General features: G+C 39.6%; 1 protein-coding gene across 1 annotated transcript in view; it reads right to left on the bottom strand.

Annotated features, from left to right (window-relative positions):
- Positions 1 to 18,800, bottom strand: part of NPAS3 (neuronal PAS domain protein 3) — an 867,685-nt gene that overhangs the window by 743,343 nt on the left and 105,542 nt on the right. Inside the window, exon 2 of the mRNA XM_042942953.1 lies at positions 18,473 to 18,562. Within this exon, the coding sequence (XP_042798887.1) occupies positions 18,473 to 18,562 (90 nt within the window). The remainder of the gene's footprint in view (positions 1 to 18,472; positions 18,563 to 18,800) is intronic.

The following is an 18,800-nucleotide window of genomic DNA, read 5'->3' as shown; positions in this document are numbered from 1 at the left end:
GTGAATCCTGTTGAAGAATGTAGGTCATCATGTAGATGACAGCCAGCATATTGGACCTTGAACAGGGACTCTCAAACTTTCAGGTCTGCAAAACACCTGGAGTCAGGAAATCACATGATCCCTCCACTCAACCCCATATTCACACAGTAGCCCTCAAATAAACCTTGAAATAGTCCATGCCTGTGGAAATAGAAAATCTGTATCGTCTTCTCATTTTTTGATTATCCCCAAAGCCTGCCAGATGGCCTCTGTTTCTTATCCACTCCATGCAAATGCAAAGGTAGTGGAGTAGGTGAGATTTTTCTACTCTTCAGTATACCAAAACCATATAAAATAATAAACCCAAGTTTCTATCTTCAAGGTCCCATCAGTCTTACCCCTTATTTCTAGTCAGTCTTTAATAGAAACTCTTATTTCCATCCTCTGTCAGATACAAACATGGCTTATTCATTCCCATCCATCAAGGGCCAGCCTAAGTTCCATCTACCCCAACAAGAGTTCCCCGATTCACTACAGCCATAAATGGACTTGGTTGTCCATACCTGCAGAGAACAGAAACATTTACATCATTCTTAAGGTACTTGGCATGCCTTGTCTGCTTACAAAAGCACTTGACATGTTCCATCTCCTTGCCCCGATTTCATTTCTTTCCTACTATAGAGCACTACCTTTTTTAAGATTATATATTCCTCTCCGTATTTTCTGCCCTTCGCAGTGGAGTATAAACTCTATGCTGTAGCAACTTCAGATGTCCTGTTTACCACAGAATACCTAGGGCCTAGAACAATGCCTGTCACTTAGTAGGTATTCAGTAATTGTCAAATCAGCGAATCATCTATCTTAGATTCCCCGATGGCCTGAAACTTCCTTGAGATTAGGTAATGTCTACAGTTTTTCACAAAAAGAGGATAAATACTTTTTTTTGGATGGAACCAATTAACTTTCAAAGCCACCACATCCTAGCCCAATATATTCCATTTTCCCCAAACATTACCAAGTTTTCTAATAATTAAAAAGGAATTAAAAGCCAGTAACGATGTCACCATCATTTAATTCTTATCTAATACATTCTATCTCCTTTTGGGATATAAACATAAAAATTTCCAAGTTGTAGAGATTAGGAAATTTTTAATATTCAAAGACATGTATTTATATATACATTTTTTCTTTGTATGTATTTTCCCTTATAGTATGTGTCACAAGTCTACACAAATTAGTATGTGCCACGTTTCCTGCCCCAGAAAGACAAAGACTAAATGTTGAATGAGCTACCTATTAATTTCAAGGAAACGAAAGGCCTAAAAGTCCTGGCTATGCTAGATAACCATGCCATGTGCACACATTTCCACATGGCCATGCCAATTCTTCCCTGACCCACAGCAGCCCCTGCTATTACAAATCTTTGTTTAGAACTGAATTTTCTAGTTTTGTGGTGCAGGTTAGGATGGGACCACCTACCACATATTCACTGGGAACCTAACCAAATTAGATCCTGGGTACCCTGGAGAAAAAGACAGATACAATAACATATTACTTCTCTCTCAACAGCACAGGCATGCACTGTACTTCTGTTGCCAAGAAATAGCACATATTTTAAGTTTGATTTTTAATTTATCGTGTATTTTGCATGTACGTGATAAGTTTATTTAGATTTCAAAAATATAAGACATGATTTCTATCACATTACTTTGTAAATAACACTTGCCTAACTAAAGCTATTTTCTACATGAAATTTTAAGTTCTTTCCTTTCTGAGGCAGAGGTTGGGAGGTGGGAAGACAGGGACTCTCAACCAGTCCAAAACAGTACAGTTAAAGAGCAAGAATATTAATATTTTCCATGGTTTATTGAAAAGAAGAATGGAAGGGCACTTGGCTGGCTCGGTCAATACAGCATACAACTCTTCATCGGGGTTGTACGTTCAAGCCCCACGTTGGGTGTAGAGAGAAGTTAAAAATAAAATCTTGAATAATAAAATCAGAATTAAAATACTTTTAATGATACCAACATAGAACCCCTTCCTCAGAAATGTGATAACATGCAGTTTACATTTCTAGTTAGCATAACCACTTTATATTGTACTTCTTATTCAAAGGATTTTCAGAATAAAATTATCTTCTAGTTTACATACATTTTGTCACTTTTGTGGTTCATACATGTTAAACAGTAAGTAACAGGGGCATTAATCCATTTAATGAAGCAAATTTAAAATGCCGGATTATACATTTAAAATGTCATAAAACGCCTACTTTTAACTACTGCTCTAGAATAAGGGTAAGAAGGAGATACATTTGCATTGTTGTCATTGGTTGTTTTAATGATCTTAGTTTTCTGAATACTTACATAGCTGGACATGATTCAAAGACTCAATTCAAAGAATTACTAGAAAATGGTAGCCTTCTGAAAACATTTTAGACTGGCCTGTTTGACCACTGAATTAGGGCTTTCCTGAAGATGTGTGAACAAACTAATTGTGGTCTCTCTTTTAATGACCATGTTAGTGTTGACCCCAAATTTTGAGAGCAGATAGATAGGATTGAGTAAAAATAGCTATGTCTTTTTACCAAGTAGCATGAATATTCTTTGGTGGGAGCTCAAAAATATTAATAATGATAATGTTACTGTTTCAAGTGGTGATAAATCATTAATATACCATGAGGTTCAACAGCTAGATCAGAATCACTGAACAGGCAATCGATTACCGAACAATCTTCTGAGTAAATCTGTCATGAGAGCAGCTTTGCCCATTAGGTGATATCAACTAAATTTTGAGAAGTAAAGAAATGTTCAAATTACTTTTTGGCATCAACTAGCAAAACCAAAAGTTCACTTTCAGCCTGCCATAATGGTCTAGATTCCATATTCAACAATTTCTGAATCTGTATAAAAAGTCAAGCTTCAAAATTTAAAGTTCAAAAAATTGTCAATGTGCTTTAATGTATCTATATCTACATAGCACAAAGTCTATCTGGACTATTCCGTGCTTTATCATAATATCCTTGTGTTCCTACTGTGCTAAATCCTCCCCATTTTGCTCACTGGAGAGTTGTGCCTACTCAAGCACTGCATGAATGCAGGACCAGGTACATAACAAAGAATGCAACCTCAGCTTTCCAACCAGCAGCGTGATGCTCTGACCTCCATGCCATGTGCTATGATCATGAGTGATGGAGCTGTTCTGACTGCAAGCTACTTTCAAATAATGATCCACAAAGTTAATCAAAAGGGCTTCCCTGTTCAATATTTACCTGTTACTCATTGACAGCCACTGTCTGCATCGCCATCTACAATGTATAGAATGGGATCAGAAATACCGAGCTCAAACAGAACCTGAGTGCCTCACTGAAGTACCGGGCACAATGAAAGCAGAATTAAGCTGCTCTTCAAACCACCTCTGACACTAAAGACGTCTGCACGAGTTCCAAGGTAAAAAACACACTGCTACTTCCTGAACTTGGAGGCCCAATTAGTTGCAGAGAGTAACAGGGATGAAAGGAAGACCACCACGTGAGAAATAAAAAAAAAAAAGAAGAAGAAGAAGAAAGAAAAGAAAGGAGATAATAGGTATCAAAATACAAACATGGAGGGAAAAATAGTAATTTCCTGTATTGGGGCAAAAAAATAATAATCCCTTCTTGATGTGATCTCCTTGCTTTTATGTACTAGGAAAGTCATATCTGTTCTGAAAATTATTTTTCTCATTTTAATACACATTCAACATTTTAAGCTACAAAATAATAAGAAAGCATTGATCTTTTTATGTGTTAGGTATTTAAATACTGGTTGCCAGTCTGTCAATCAAATGTACCTGGAGGGGATGCTGACCAGCCTCCATATCCACCTCTAAAGAGAGGCAGGTATCGGACTGATCGTAACGCAATCCTCTCCGGTTATTTGTACTATCTGTTAGAAAGCAAGGCTTACTAGGAGATCTTATTCTTCACATTTATTATCCATTCAGCTTGGCAGGTTTTGAACATGGGTTTAAGGAAGGACAGTTCCTCAAAATGGTAATCCTCTTTTACCTAATTTTTCCTAAATGCTCACTTAGGAATGATAAATACTATCTGAACATTTAGTATATGCCAGGCATTATTATAAGTACTTTACATGTATTGGGGCATTTACTCCTGCAATAAACCCTATGAGAGAGATTATTACCAAGTCCCAGAGGAAAAACATAGGGAACAGAGAGTTTATGTCACTTGTTCAAGCTCCCTCAGCAAATAAATGACTCAACCAAGGTTTGAGTACCTCACTCTCCATTAGAGCCTGTGTACTTACCCACTGCACTGAAGTTGCCTCTAATTCCATTTAGCACTGTTGAGAAGGTGAGACAACCACTGGACTCGAGTAAGAACCTTAAAAAGGTTTGTGGAGTGATAAATGAATCACTATCTTAAGGAACTTGCAATCTTATTAAGATATCCATCCACAGACACGGTTTTATCCTTTTACTTGTAAGTTTATGACCTGCCTCCTCTTTCAGTTTACGAGTTCCTAACAGGTATTTATTTGCATACATACCATTGAATGCCACCACACGTGTGATACAGAGTAAATGATGCATTAGAATTGAATCTCAGGTTTAATATTGACTTTCTTCTCTCTCTTTCATATCCCCTCTCAATCCACTCCATCAGGAAATCCTGTTGGCTCTTTCTTCAGAATACATCGCAATCCGAATTCTTCTCACCATCGCCACTTCCAAACCCTGAGTGTCAACCAACCACTGTCCTGACCATAGCAGTCTCGGAATTAGGCTCTCTGCTTCCACCCACGTCCCCCTGAAGCATGTACTCAACTAGCAGCCAGAATCATTCGAAAACTTCGTTCAGACTCCATTGCTCCTCACGTCAAACATCCTCTCATGACCCCATTTCAAGTGGACTAAAAGCCTGGCCTGCCAGGGTTCTGTGTGCTGGCCTCTCTCCTCAATCTCCAGCTGCAGTCCCTATTCATTCCCACCCACTGCATGAGCCCCCCCAGCATTCTTTGTAAGCAGCAAAACCTCTTCAGCTTCAGAGCCTTTCTGGCAGGTGCTCCCTCTGCCTGGACTATTTCCCCTGCTGCTATCTGGATGCCTAACTCGCTCACTTCCTACGAGTGTTTACTCAAATGTCATCTTTTTAAATGGGGCTGTACCTACATGAAACCCTAACTGACCCATCTCGACCCAGCACTTTTTTTCCCAAGTTTTATTGCAATTGTTAGTTAACATATGTGGTAAAATTGGTTTCAGGTATAGAATTTAGCAACTCATCACTTACAAACAACACCCAATGCCCATCACAAGTGTTCTCCTTAATGCCCCTCACCCATTTAGCCCATCCTCCACCCATCTCTCTCCTGCAATCCTCAGTTTGTTCTCTTTACGAGTCTCTTATGGTTTGCTTTCCTTTCTTTTCCCCTTTTCCCTAGGTTCACCTGTTTTCTTAGATTCCACGAGTGAAATCATATGGTATTAGCTCTCCTCTGCCCTGACTTATTTCGCTTAGCATAATACACTCTAGCTCCATCCATGTCATTGCAAATGGCAAGATTTCACTCTTTTTGATGGCCAAATAATATTCCATTGTATATTTATGCCACTTTTTTTATCCATTCATCCGTCAATAGACATTTGGGCTCTTTCCATAAATTGGCTATTGTTGATACTGTTGCTATAAACACTGGGTGCATCCCAACAGTCCTAATTCCCTCTTACCCTTCTCTGTTTTTGTTGCGCACAACTACTGCCACAGAACAGACAACACGATTTGTTTTGTTTGTAACTTCTGCTGTTTACTGCCTGTCTCCAATGCCCTCTAACTTTCACAGCTGAGATTTCGGTCTTAGTTCACTATATATCCCACACAATAGTCCTGGTTAAATTTTTTTTTTTAATTTTTAAATGTTGTTTTGTTTTTTTTTTGACACAGAGACACAGGGAGATAAAGCATGAGTGGTGAAGGGGCAGAGAGAGAGAGGGGGAGACACAGGATCTGAAGCAAGCTCCAGGCTCCATGCTGCCAGCACAGAGCCTGATGCAGGGCTCGAACTCAGGAACCATGAGATCTTGACCTGAGCCAAAGTCAGACGCTTAACTGACTGAGCCACCCAAGCACCCCAATAGTTCCTGGTTATTTAAAGGTACCCCATCTATATGTTGAATTAAGACACGAGAGAAACCCTGGGGATAAAGCTAAAGCCAAGAGGCAGTGTGTGTTGTGCCTAACAAGAGTAAGTGAACATGTTTCACAGATAGAAGCAGAGAGAGCTTCCATTGAGGGGTATCTTGGTTGGGGATAGATGGGGGGCAGCCCAGATCAAGACTAGAGGGTCTTGAACACGAAGCTAAGACTGCCAACACCGTGCCCTAAGAATGAACTGCTGATGACTTTGAGCTAGGAACCATGTCACAAATATTTTAATCTGGTAGCTACAGGGTAGCCCAGAAAGATATTTTTGTATTCCCTTGCATGGCATTTTGTATACAGTGGGCCTGCAGCATTTTACTTAAACTGAAGGAGATAGGAGACAAGACTAAACAGTAGACTGTAACAATCTAGGCATAAAATAGTAACTCAGGTCAGGGAGATGAGAATAGAAGGTAAGTCTTTACAAAAGAAATCATGCTACAAACAGGGTATTTGACAAGAGAGGCAGAATGGAAGAGGAGTCCAATAGCAAGCCCAAATGACTAGAGAAATTAAGATGAAGCAAAAGAAGGGCAGCGTACGAGATCATTCTAGGTAAGATACGGAGCTCTGTTCTGGGGGCACAGCTGCGCAGTCCAGCAAAGAGCTTCAGAATGGGGGAGGAGGAAGGGTCACTCTGCAGGTGGGCCACATCACACGGCAGCTGGGGGAAGAGCCTTCACATCATTAAAGCTCTAAGATCCAAAGGTTTTTTGTTTGTTGGGTTTTTCGATAAAAAAAAAAATAGAGATAAAACAATTCACTGGGTTGCCTTAAGGATTAATTGGGAATTTTCTTTGAAGTGCTTGCAAATTTGTTGGTCGTTACATGTGGCAGTTGATGTAAAGCAAATCACAAGCAGAAACCTCAAGTAGTTTGGAAATCTAAAACTCGAGTTGGCAAAGAGGTAGGACTGGAGATTCATCCACTTTTAGGATAACTGCAGTGTAAGGACAGATGAAATTTCTAAAAGGCAGACACAACTGGGTTTGCATATAAAGGACACTAAATAACTAGCGTTCAAATATAATAAACGTACCCTCCTCTTTAGGGAAGGCTTTCAGTTTCTCAGGGTCTTATTTTTTATTTTATTTATTTATTTATTTATTTTTTTTTACAGAAATAGATTTCAATAGACTACCCTTGAACAGAAGGTGGAGGGTTGTGTTTTTGGTTTTGGTTGTTTTTGTTTTTGTTTTTTGAGGTCAAGTATCCTCCTGCTCCAAGGGGCCACATTATCCAGTTGAAAGTGGATAAACTGCTGGGCCACACTGCACTGGTCTGCTCTAAATAGTTACCAGATTAAACCTTATTAGTTGTGTCAGTTGGACAACCTGCGTAATCTCTGAGCCTTCATCTTCTCACATGGCAAATGAGTGTATTACACCTACCTATCTTCCAGTACGGATGTGGAGGTCAATTATAGCAATGTCTAGAGGCCGAAGAACACCACAATTGGTGTGCCAACTTCAGCCTCATGTATCTCACTGCATATGGAAAACCAGCCAACACAGAAACACGAATGGTAAAGTTGGACCCAAACTTCATGGTCAAGAGCTCAAATTTCTGTTGTCCCCATAAGGACCAGTTTTGCCCCATAATGTAAAACCTCAGCATCCATGAGTATTTCCTGTGGATGGAAGAATAAAAGCAGCTGTATTCATTCCCTTTTTTCTCTATAGCTCAGAGCCAATCGTTTGTGTCTGGCAAACTTCTCCTTAAGAGAGCCAATAAAGATCCATGTAGTGCCAGTCAACCAAACTTGCCACTAGATCCTTGTAAAAATGTATTCTACTTAAAATCTGCTGGCCCATAATTTAAGTTTTCTAGTCTTGCCTTCCCCCAAGACATTACTCAAGTACAATAAATTTTTTTTAAAAAGTCAGCTTTCTTTATTCCTACCACCCTCATAAATTTGTTACTAGCTCCTAAAAACAGCACTGAGCAAAGAGGGTAAACAATCTTGCCATCAGATGAATTTATTGATCCTCAATTTTACAAGCGCTCGAGAAATCCCCCTACCCTCCACACTCCTCCCTACTGAATGGGTCTCCAAACCTCTCCCTGTAAAAACACCGTGACATGAAGGTCACTGCTTTCATAGTTATTAAGACTTAAGACACCTGATGAATTTCTCCAGGGGGATGAGAATCAGCTATTATAATTAGGTAGTCCCTAGAAAAGCATACTCCTTCCCTGGAAGTGAGCCAAGACCTTCCTGTAGTTTCTGTAAATGTGTTCTTCTCCAGAAAATCCAGCTGGTGTCTACAATACATTAGAGAGGAGGCTTCATTCCTGACTGACCCATACAGTCAATTGTACTCCTAAAACAGCTTTCTTAGTGGAGTTAAAAATGGTAGAGGAGAATCATCAAGAAGAAGACCAGGTACCTCCTGGTTTCAAGGCCAAGACATGCAATTGGCTGTGATTCACACGGAGGACCCCTGACAGGCAGTGGTCAAGAAAATGATGCTGTTATGAAAGCCTAGGTTGGTTGAAATTCTATTGATGACAGCTGCTTGTGAAGGAAACAGGACTCTCCTTGGGGCACCTGGGTGGCTCAGTCGGTTAAGTGACCGACTTCTACTCAGATCATGATTTCACGCTCGTGGGTTCAAGCCCTGTGTCGGGCTCTGTGCCCACAGCTCAGATCCTGGAGCCTAGTTTCAGATTCTGTATCTCCCTCTCTCTCTGCCCCTCCCCTACTCGCTCTCTCTCTCGCTCTCTTGCTCTCTCGCTCTCAAACAAACATAATAATGAAAAAAAATTTTTAAAAGAAAAAAGAAACAGAACTCTCTTCAACTGGTACCAACTAAGAAAAAGGCTAAGAGTGAGGCTCTGTATATCATTACTACTGCTTTTCGTATTTATTACAGAGATTCTATATACTGGACTGGGAGAGAGGGAAGGGCAATTAGGTTTTAAATAAGATGCAGTGATGGTCTACTTAATCACATAAATCTCAAGCGGTCAATTCCAAAGAACCCTCACACTACTAAGTGAATCACAAAGGTCTCAAGTTTGACAAGGGAGAAATAACCTAAAAATGATTTCCTTACATGCTGGTCATTGAACCAAAATCCTCCCAGGACCCAGACTTCTCTCTGCTTTGAAAACTAGATCAAAATATCTCAATGCTCTACAAAGTAAATAGAGCTCTTGTTTATAAGTACTTTAGAGAATGATGCAGGAGATGTAGCATGTGAGAAAAGGAGTTGATAAATGACCAGAAAACTCCACCTCAGCACCCAGCAGTTACTTCTCATCCATGTACATGTTCTGATCTTAAAAGGCCTTGTTACTATAACCCACTGCACACCCTTCTCACCATTAGCTTCATCCTGTAACTTACAAATAGCTTTGCAAACTTGATTTTTAAAAAATTAGGTGGTAGGGAAAGATTTTTCTGCTAAAAATCTGTCATTAATGCCACTAACATCACTAGCTCTTGCTGGAGTTCTCCAGTGTGTGTGTCTTCCCCCCAAGAAAAAGAATTTCAATTCCCCCAACAATAAAGTGATACACGTTCAGCAGGGAGATACAAACTACAACCGGAAAAAAAAAGTCATGAAAGGAGATCCCTACAGAACATGGTTTCTATGTGGAAGGTGAACATATACAGCTTTCAGCTTCCCTTAGATAAGCTGTTTGTGGACAAATTAGAATACTTGGCCCCAGAAGTTTCCCAGCTGAGACAATCTCGGGAGGAATACCCAAGAAAAACGCTCATGTATGTAGATACAAATGTATCCAAGATGACATGTGTATCAACATACAGTTCTGTATAGTGATCCACACCAAGTTGTTAACAGTGGCTGTCTGTGGATGGTACCATTACGAAAGACATTCACATTCTCCTTTCTATTTATCTGCACTTTCCAGATGTTCCAGGATAAAAAAGGTATTGCAATTTTATTCAAACAAGAGCTATTCCAAGAGAAAACCATGAACCCAATGAAGGAATCTCCCATTCATCAACACAGAGCCACGGCCCTGGGCTTAGTCAAAGCAAATTCCAAGATTATCCCCTCAATACAATTTGACTGGACACATGGTGTGCTCTGTAAGCTCCACAGTAACACAAACCCGAGGGCATTTACTGAGCAGAGGACAAGGAGCTCCCAGAATCCGTAACAGACAAATGCATGGAAATAAAATGGAGCAGGGTCAAGTTGAAACCATCATCTCCTCCCCTTCTTGTGAGGAAGACTATTAGAAAAGGTAGGACAATTTTAAACCTTTTCATTAAAAGGGATAAACCCTTTTCATTTTTTCATGCTCTAGACACACTGCTTATACCTATTTTTGATCAACAGGTCATAATACCACAAGTGGCATTTCTACACTATTTTTATGCAGTTTTCATAAACAAAAATATTCTGACATTTCTCAAGAACATGAAATTTCCTTGGGTATGAGGTTAATTTAACAGATTCTGAATATTCACTCAAGTTCACAATTATTCCCTTCAATGACATATTATACTTTGAATGCTATGAAGAAATAAATTCTTTCTTCATTATATAAAACATAGTAGTAAGTCGAAGCTAGAACACAAAATTCACAAAGTGTTCCTCTAGTAATTCACTATTTCCACAGACATAATGGCTTCTCCTACTGGAAGTAGAATGTTTACTGTTTCCATTTTGCCAACATGAGTTTCTTGGTATGAACAGCTGTACCCTAAGTTAGATAAGGAACAAAGTGATACTCATTCAGTGCACACTTATTATATGCCAAGCATCATACGAAGTGTTTTTGTGGTGTGGACCCTAGACTCTATAGTCTAACAGACTGAGGTCCAATGCAGGGGTCAACTATCTTCTGTAAAGGGCCACACAGTAAACATTTGAGACTTGGTAGGCGATTTGGTCCCAGTCTCTACTCAACTCTGTTATTAAAACACAAAAGCAGTCACAGACAACACGTAAGTGGATGGGTATGGTCATGTCTTAGTAAAACTTTATGTACAAAAACAGGCAAGGGAATGGGGTGGGGGAGCACATGTGGCTGCTGATCCTAAATCACATTTCACCCTATCCTACCTTCTTCACCTTGAGTGAGTTGTTCCAGCCCTTTAAGACCCCGTCATCTGTAAAATGGTAGTAATAATCATACCTAGTACCCAAGCTTACTATAAATATTAAAAACGGTCAAGCCATTAGCCCACTGATTCTCCAAAGAGCTGAGACAACTTTCATTTTTATCCCCATTTCAGACTTGAGAAGACAGAAGTTCTAAGAGTTAAGTAACTTAGCTACGGTCCCAGTTCTAATAATTACGAGGAGAGGATCAAACTCAGATCCATCTCCAGATGGTTTAACCACCTCTATCAATGAATCAATATTACTGCATGGACCTGTGGATCTCTTTTTTTCTTTTTTTTTTTTTTTTTGTTTTGTTTTGTTTTTTAAGTAGATTTCAGGCCAAATGTGGAGTTTGAACTCATGACCCTGATACCAAGAGTCAGATGCTTAATGGACTGAGCCATGTAGGCACCCCTGGACTTCTGGATCTCTTAAATACTTTGCTCACAAAAATTAAAGCCTCTTTCTTCCACTCTTGTGCATAAACTGAGTCCAAAAATTCACTCCAGACACATCTATACAGAACACACTCAACACACAGAATAAGCTGTTAAGGTGAAAATTTATTAAAACCACCGTTTATGTATAACTAAGTTTGCTGTATTATTTTTAAGATCTGGGCACAAGCACATTAGTCTCCCTCTCTGAAACAACCGTTAGTGATTCAGAACACTGTAGTTCAACAGCATGCCTACAAAAGGTTCATTGTAGCTCTATTCCTCTCACCTTGACCTTTGCCTTCTCTTCTCAGGTTTGGGCAGGGGGTTGGGGGGGGGGGGTGGAGTCTCCTACATATCACAGGTGTGTCAGTAACCAATTATTTTTAAAAATCTAGGCAGGCACTTCTCTCCTAATGAAAATACGCACTCTGGTAAAGCCAATTAATATTCTTTCATTTTAAATGATGCTTCCTGTGCCTGTCCATTTTTACTCTCTGCCACTCTATTTTGAGTTACAAAATATGGAGCACCTCAGGGCACCTGGATGGCTCAGTCAGCTGAGCATCTGACTTCAGCTGAGGTATTGATCCCATGGTTCCTGAGTTCGAGCCCCCATCAAGCTCTCTGCTGTTGGTACAGAGCCTGCTTCCGATACGGTCCCCCGCCCCCACCTCTGCCCCTCCCCCACTCATACTCTCAAAAATAAACATTAAAAAAAATACAAAAAAATATGGAGCACCTCAAGCCAGGAAAAGCAATTAATTTGTAGACAGGTTCTGAACTGGACTTCATACTGTTGGAATCCTGCAAGATGTTTGTAAGTTAAAAATAACTTCAAACTAACAAACACAGCACCACTGCCCACTATCCATGAAAACCACATGAACTCCGTTTCTAACCTCAGAGGACAGGCTGACCAGGTGGGCCACTCTCCCACATTTCCTGTCTCAAGTCTGAGCCACTTCCAGAGCCGTCCTCGGACTTGCAGTCCTTGTCCCATCCTTCCTTTCCTGAAAACTCCTCCAAGGCTCTCACCAGATGGCAGTCCACCCTAATGCCTCTGCTTCCCCTTCTTCTCCAACCTCAACTCCTGTCACCCTTCCCCTTCCCTCAACTCCTGAGGAACATCATTTGCAACTCAGTGCACCATAAATACCCACCTTTTAGCCCCAATCACTAGCTCAAGCACCTCTCCCCCAAATCAAAATCCCTTCCACCATGAAGATCCCAGGGCTCACCTCCACTATTAAAGGATGACCCTTTCGTGGCACCACTTCTGTACTTTTTACTTCTCACTCAAGACACCTCTTAAACAGAATCCCAATTACTAGTTCCCATCAGTTTTCTAGGCTTCTGCAGGGCAGAGGTTTTCTTAGTCACCTGTAAGTCACTTTATGCAGAACAGCACCTGACCCATGGATGATGATCAAAATATAGTTAAAGGAATGAATAAATTAGCTCATTTTTAAGCTACTCTGGCATTAGCCCTAAATAATACACCATCCAGTTTCCTCAGACACACCACTTCAAGTCATTTACAGGCCAAATCATTGGTGTGATGTTAAAATTAACTGGGAGAAAGCACCAGAAACCATGCTGAGGTCTAAAAGGCATGATGTGGAATTCAGAATTCATTTGGATTTTTAAAGGCTTGAAGCAGCTCTTGCTACAAAGTTCAATGTCTGTTTAACATGCAGATTCTATTAGACCTCTTTATGAAGTTCACTGTAGATTTCTCTTTCCTCAATTCTTTGTTATTTACTGATCCAAACACAACTGGCATAAATTATTCCAATGACTGGGGGGAGGGGCGGGGGCCGGGGGGTGGGGGTGGGGGGGAAGTGGATGGGGGCTGTCTAATTGCCATCAATCAATCAGGTTAAACAATCAAAACAATTTGCTGCTGCTGCTGCTGCTTCTAGAGCTTCCTTGACCTTTCCCTCCCCATCAACACAGGTGACCACCTATCCACCCCCCCACCCCCCCCCCAGCAGTCTGCCTGACAAGGAACCGGTCTTGTTCTCCTTAATTGGGATAACATGTGCAAGTGGTTAGCACTCTGTCTGGCACAACATAGCTGATAATGACTGGTGAGTTCCTTCTTCACTCATTCTCCTCTTCTGGACCTTGATAATTCCTTCTCTCTTGAGTCTGGATTTTCCCCATTTCCAAACCCATGCCTCTTGGCCAAAGCCAGCCTTAACGCTACCCTGAGCAGGAGAATGCCCTCGTTCTGAGTGTCTCATCAAGAAAGGAAGAAAACATCACCTTCTAGCCTGAAATTAATCTCTCCGATCCTGTCATGGTATCTGCAATTATTCCAGTGGAGAGCAACTCCCTTTTTGCTCGAATTCTTTCACTGCAAGGTGCTTATTAAAATGCAAAGGGTCCTGAGAAGAGCAACATTATCAATTAACAACACCTGATCTGCAAGGAAGGGTACAAACAAAAATGCCTGTGGGGAAGGGCCTGGGCATGAGACATGAACCAGGTATCCAGGTGGAATGAATTTCAGAGGTAAAAGGGCTTGGATGCAGAGGCAGAAAACAGACAAACCTCACCATTTTGCCAATGGCTTGTTTCGGTGACCGCTCTATAGTTGGTCTCATCAGTGACAAACCTTCTCAATCTTGGCTGCACTTGGAGACTAAGAACCCTGGGTTAAAGCCCTTTGTTTACAATGGGTACTGCAGACGCAGTCACAACAGTTTGGCATGTGCTCAAGGAACATTAGTCACTTGAGCTCCCGTCTCCCCAGACGCAGTCTTCTCGAAATTTTAGTCAAACAGTTGTTCTTACACACAGCTACAGTCGTGTCAAACCACACGGCCAAACTCTGTCCACCTTGGAGGCTATGAAGTCCTTTCTCAGTTCCTTTCTAGTTTCCTTCTCTTGCATTCACCTATTAACACAGGTGATTTCCACCGTATTTTGTGTAAAACTCCTCTCATGTCCATGAAAATTTCCTTTCCAACTCAAACATTTTCTTGCCTTCATTTACAAGTTTAAAGTTATCATAGTTACTATGGAGGCGATGTCTGGTCTTTTCTCAGACCCTCCATACTGCTTTTATTTCTTTGTGGGGAAACAGGAAACAAGACAATTGTTTTAATTGGAAAGAACTGTTCCATCTCCCAGTCAAACCAACTATTTTACAGATGAATTCACTAAAATCCAGAAATAGGATTACAAACTTAAAGACAGCTTAAAATGGAGCCAAGGGCATGGGTTCTATAAGTTTCAGAACTTACCAAAGTGCTTAAGTTTTGTCAAAATTTGCCCCAACACTATGGTGTTTTTGAAAATCTTGTATTCCTACCCTTTGCCAAAAAATTCATTATCACCAATTACAATTTTAAGTTTTCAGTTGGCCACGTCATGAGCACTTAATGTAAGAAGTTAGGATAACTGCCATTGTTTTAAAATTCTTAATTATAGACATTTTGAGTTAATCACCATTTTCTATTCCTATGTACTTTAAGATAATTCAAATTATTTACTTTAATAATTCCCAGTAATATTCAAGTCAAACCTCTGTTAAAATAGAAGCAAATTCACAGTTTATAAAACAATAGAATTACAGTGGGAAGGATTAAGAACAGTGATGTTCCGGTAAATATTTAACAACTAGTTGCAGACAGAAGGGCACCCAATTTGCAGTATTTTCCAATTTCCATAGTGCAAATACTTTGCCCAATTTCCAGTTACTAACATGAGGTCAGGGATCACAGAATGGGAAATATGTACATACAATGGATTCTCATGGGCCCATGCAAGTCGGCACTAACACATTCTGATAGGAGGGACCAGATAGTACAGCCTTTTCATTCCCGAACCCTTTTCACATCACCAACCATTTCTTTATTTATAACCTGCTGTATCCTGAGCACGTAAGGACATAATACCCGTACATTATTATATTTATACATTTCTACCAACTGTACTGCAGAAGCTTTCCATCAGTTTTTAGATAAAAAACACATATTAAGAGATGTTTCACCTCAGGGCCCACCCCATGCACACACACATGTGATGTATACTTAAACACATAAAACAAAAACAGAAGCCTCTCAAGATAAAACACACTCTCATATATGGAATGCACTAAAACTCTCGATTCTTGTCCTTTTCTTCATTCTTAACTTGACCCACTAAATTGGATTCGTACCCCACCATTTGGGTAGAGGTCCCAAAATTGAAAAACAGTGCTGAAATAGACTAAGCTTGAAGACACAATTATAGGTCATTAGTCTACATCTATCCTGATGTCTAGTAGTAATTACTGAGGCCCAATAAGGTTAAATAAGTGTCTAAAGATGCACCTGCCATCAGTGACAAAAGATCCTTCAAGGCAAGTGATAATTCATTACATAGAATCAGGATAGTCATGGCTTACAAGTGAAAGCTAGACTCCCTTCCACGACAACCCCCCCTTCACCCGAAATGGACAGAGAACTTTTTAAGAAACCTGTACCGACCCCATCATTGATGAAAATTTGGTCCTTCATCCTCTGTGGCCCTGTGACCAACCTGCCCATTTACCCAGGAAGACGAGGCAAATCCGAACAATCGTCATTTCCCTATTATTGATAATATTCAAGAGTGTTGAAAAGGTACCCATCTTTTTCACAAAAAAAGAACATTTCCAGTCCTGTTGGAAAAGGAGCTATATAATGCCAATTATTATTATATAAAATATACATACTTCTACTATATAACATACACTAAGACCAGCTTTCTAATAACCAGAAACCAAAGACTGAGTTGCAGAAAATACTCACTCAGGAAAATGAAAGCTGAATCCATGGACTTTTCTCTTCAATGTGTTCATGCACCACATGCTTTTTTATAGGTGCTATTAAATGTACACTATAGTTTCAAGACAATCCAGATAAGCGTCTTCACTAAAATACACAACACCATTAATCATCTCAGTGACAGTGCTCCAATTTAACATCTTGGAGATTTCCTCCCCTTCTTCATCATTTATTTGCCAATATTTCCTTGTTACGAATATCCCCCTAGTGACTTTCCCTGGCAGTCACAGCTGTGCTGCCTACTGTGTCTACCTTGACTACAAATAACACAAATTCTTTATATATAAAAAAAAAAAAAAAAAAAAAAAAAAGCCAGGTCTTGAGATAATACCTACAGTAAGAAGGGTAACCTTTCTGTGGGCTGAATTCCTGGAGACCTCATCCAGGCTCCCAACTTTAAACTGACAAGCCTCCGCCCCTAACCTGATAGTAATTTCAGACACGTGAAATTGGCTTAATTACAAATAAACAACAGTTGGCTGTTGGCCTCCAATTACTTGAATGGTCAACAGTCAACTGCTGCTTTCAGATGGTCCGTAAAGAACCCCCTTCTTACGCAGCAAAAGGCTTTTTCAAAGTATCCATGAATCACAACAAAGCCACAAAACCACGAGCAAATTACAGGAACCTGACCACCAAGAGCCATAATAAGAATGACTCACAGATAACAAGAATTTTTTTGAAAATAATCAGTAACAATTTAGCATTATAATGAAACCAATTCTGATGAAAAGAATAATGCTATCGAGACAACAGAATATCAAGAAGCCAGAGAGAAATAAGTAGCAAAGATACAGGGAAGAATCCCAGCTCCATCCAGTATCCATTTTACGTCCCCTTTAGAGAGCAGTCTTCACTGGCTCCAGAATTTGCTGATTATAAAATGGAAACCATGAAAGAAAATGCTGTACAACCAATCAGAGGAGTAAATGAAAGTAGAACTCACCAGTTTGTATTCAAAAAAGGATTTTTAAGGAAAAAGGGTATTTTTTTTTCAATAACAGAACTCCACTACAAAAGAAGTTGAGAGTTTGAAGACAAAAAACACACTGAAGTATATTTGCAAAGTCTATCCGGAAAGTCTAACGCCTTCAGGGTAACTGTTTACCTTATTTTATATTTTCTACAAAATAACTTAAGTAATTAATGGTTACTGTTGCTTCAATCAGTATTCCACAACTTTTATGGAAAGCCTAAGTGTTAAGCTTTTTGGAAGACTCCAATTTAGATTATTGTTAAAAAAAACAAAACAAAACAAAAACTTCCTTCTCAGCAAAAGCAACACAAGTCAAGCTACGATACATTAAAATGCCTTTCCTTCCCAGAGCAGAGTGTTTACTTCAGTGATAGTAACAACACCTCATTACCAACAGTGCAGATTCTGTTAAGTAATGGACAAAGCAAATGGCAGCAAAGGCAGAGGACTCAACTTCAATTTAACTGTCCTGTAAGGTACATAGTAATTAGCTGCAAAGCTCTGAAATCTTAGCTAGCATGTTAAGTCTGCTACATGACAGTATAATTTGACTTCTTAAAGGATTATGCAAATTACAACTCATCATTCCATTACAGGATTGAAAAAAAGTGACAGCTAATTTATACATAACACACCTTTCAAATCCCTAAGATGCGTAGCACCTGTGCAATGTATTTTGCCGAGATTTTCTTGCATATAAGTACTTGTTTATTGCAATATAAAGAAGCTTACCTAAGAGCTTTATTAATATAGTCATTTTAAAAAACTTTTAGACCACAATTTCAAAAGTATAAACATTTTTTTTGGTCTTGATTTCAAAGGCAAATTTTGTTGGTTTTTGTTTGGTTTGGCTTTTTTTTCCCCACTAGATGAGAGAAATATAAGGTTTCAATACAAGGATATTTTTGAATAGCTGGCAACCACAAGCACTGATGCACGAGCCAGAAGGAAGACTCACAAAGATTTCAACATACTTCTGGTAGGTAGATTCACAGTAGATTCCGTCATATCTGTAGATTTTCCTACATTCTGATTGGTTGGGCAGAGGATGCTGGGCAGTTATTCTGTAGAGGCATCAAAAACAGATAGACATGACTAGAGGTTCTCTACAGTCAACCGGAATGCAGGATAACAAGTATGTTGAAATTTAATATCTTTTGCTTTTTATGCTTTTGAGCTATATACATAGTTGCAATGTGTACATACATTTTAGAACATTAACTTCCACTTTTAGAAACCTGCAGCAGAGAAAACAGAAGACTTCATTCTTGATGAGGACAACAAAAAAAGTTTTATCTCAGA

This window comes from Panthera leo, chromosome B3 (assembly GCF_018350215.1).
Source record: "Panthera leo isolate Ple1 chromosome B3, P.leo_Ple1_pat1.1, whole genome shotgun sequence".
Taxonomy (NCBI): domain Eukaryota; kingdom Metazoa; phylum Chordata; class Mammalia; order Carnivora; family Felidae; genus Panthera; species Panthera leo.
The sequence above is the reverse complement of the archived record's forward strand: the minus strand, read 5'-3'. Positions and strand labels throughout refer to the sequence as shown.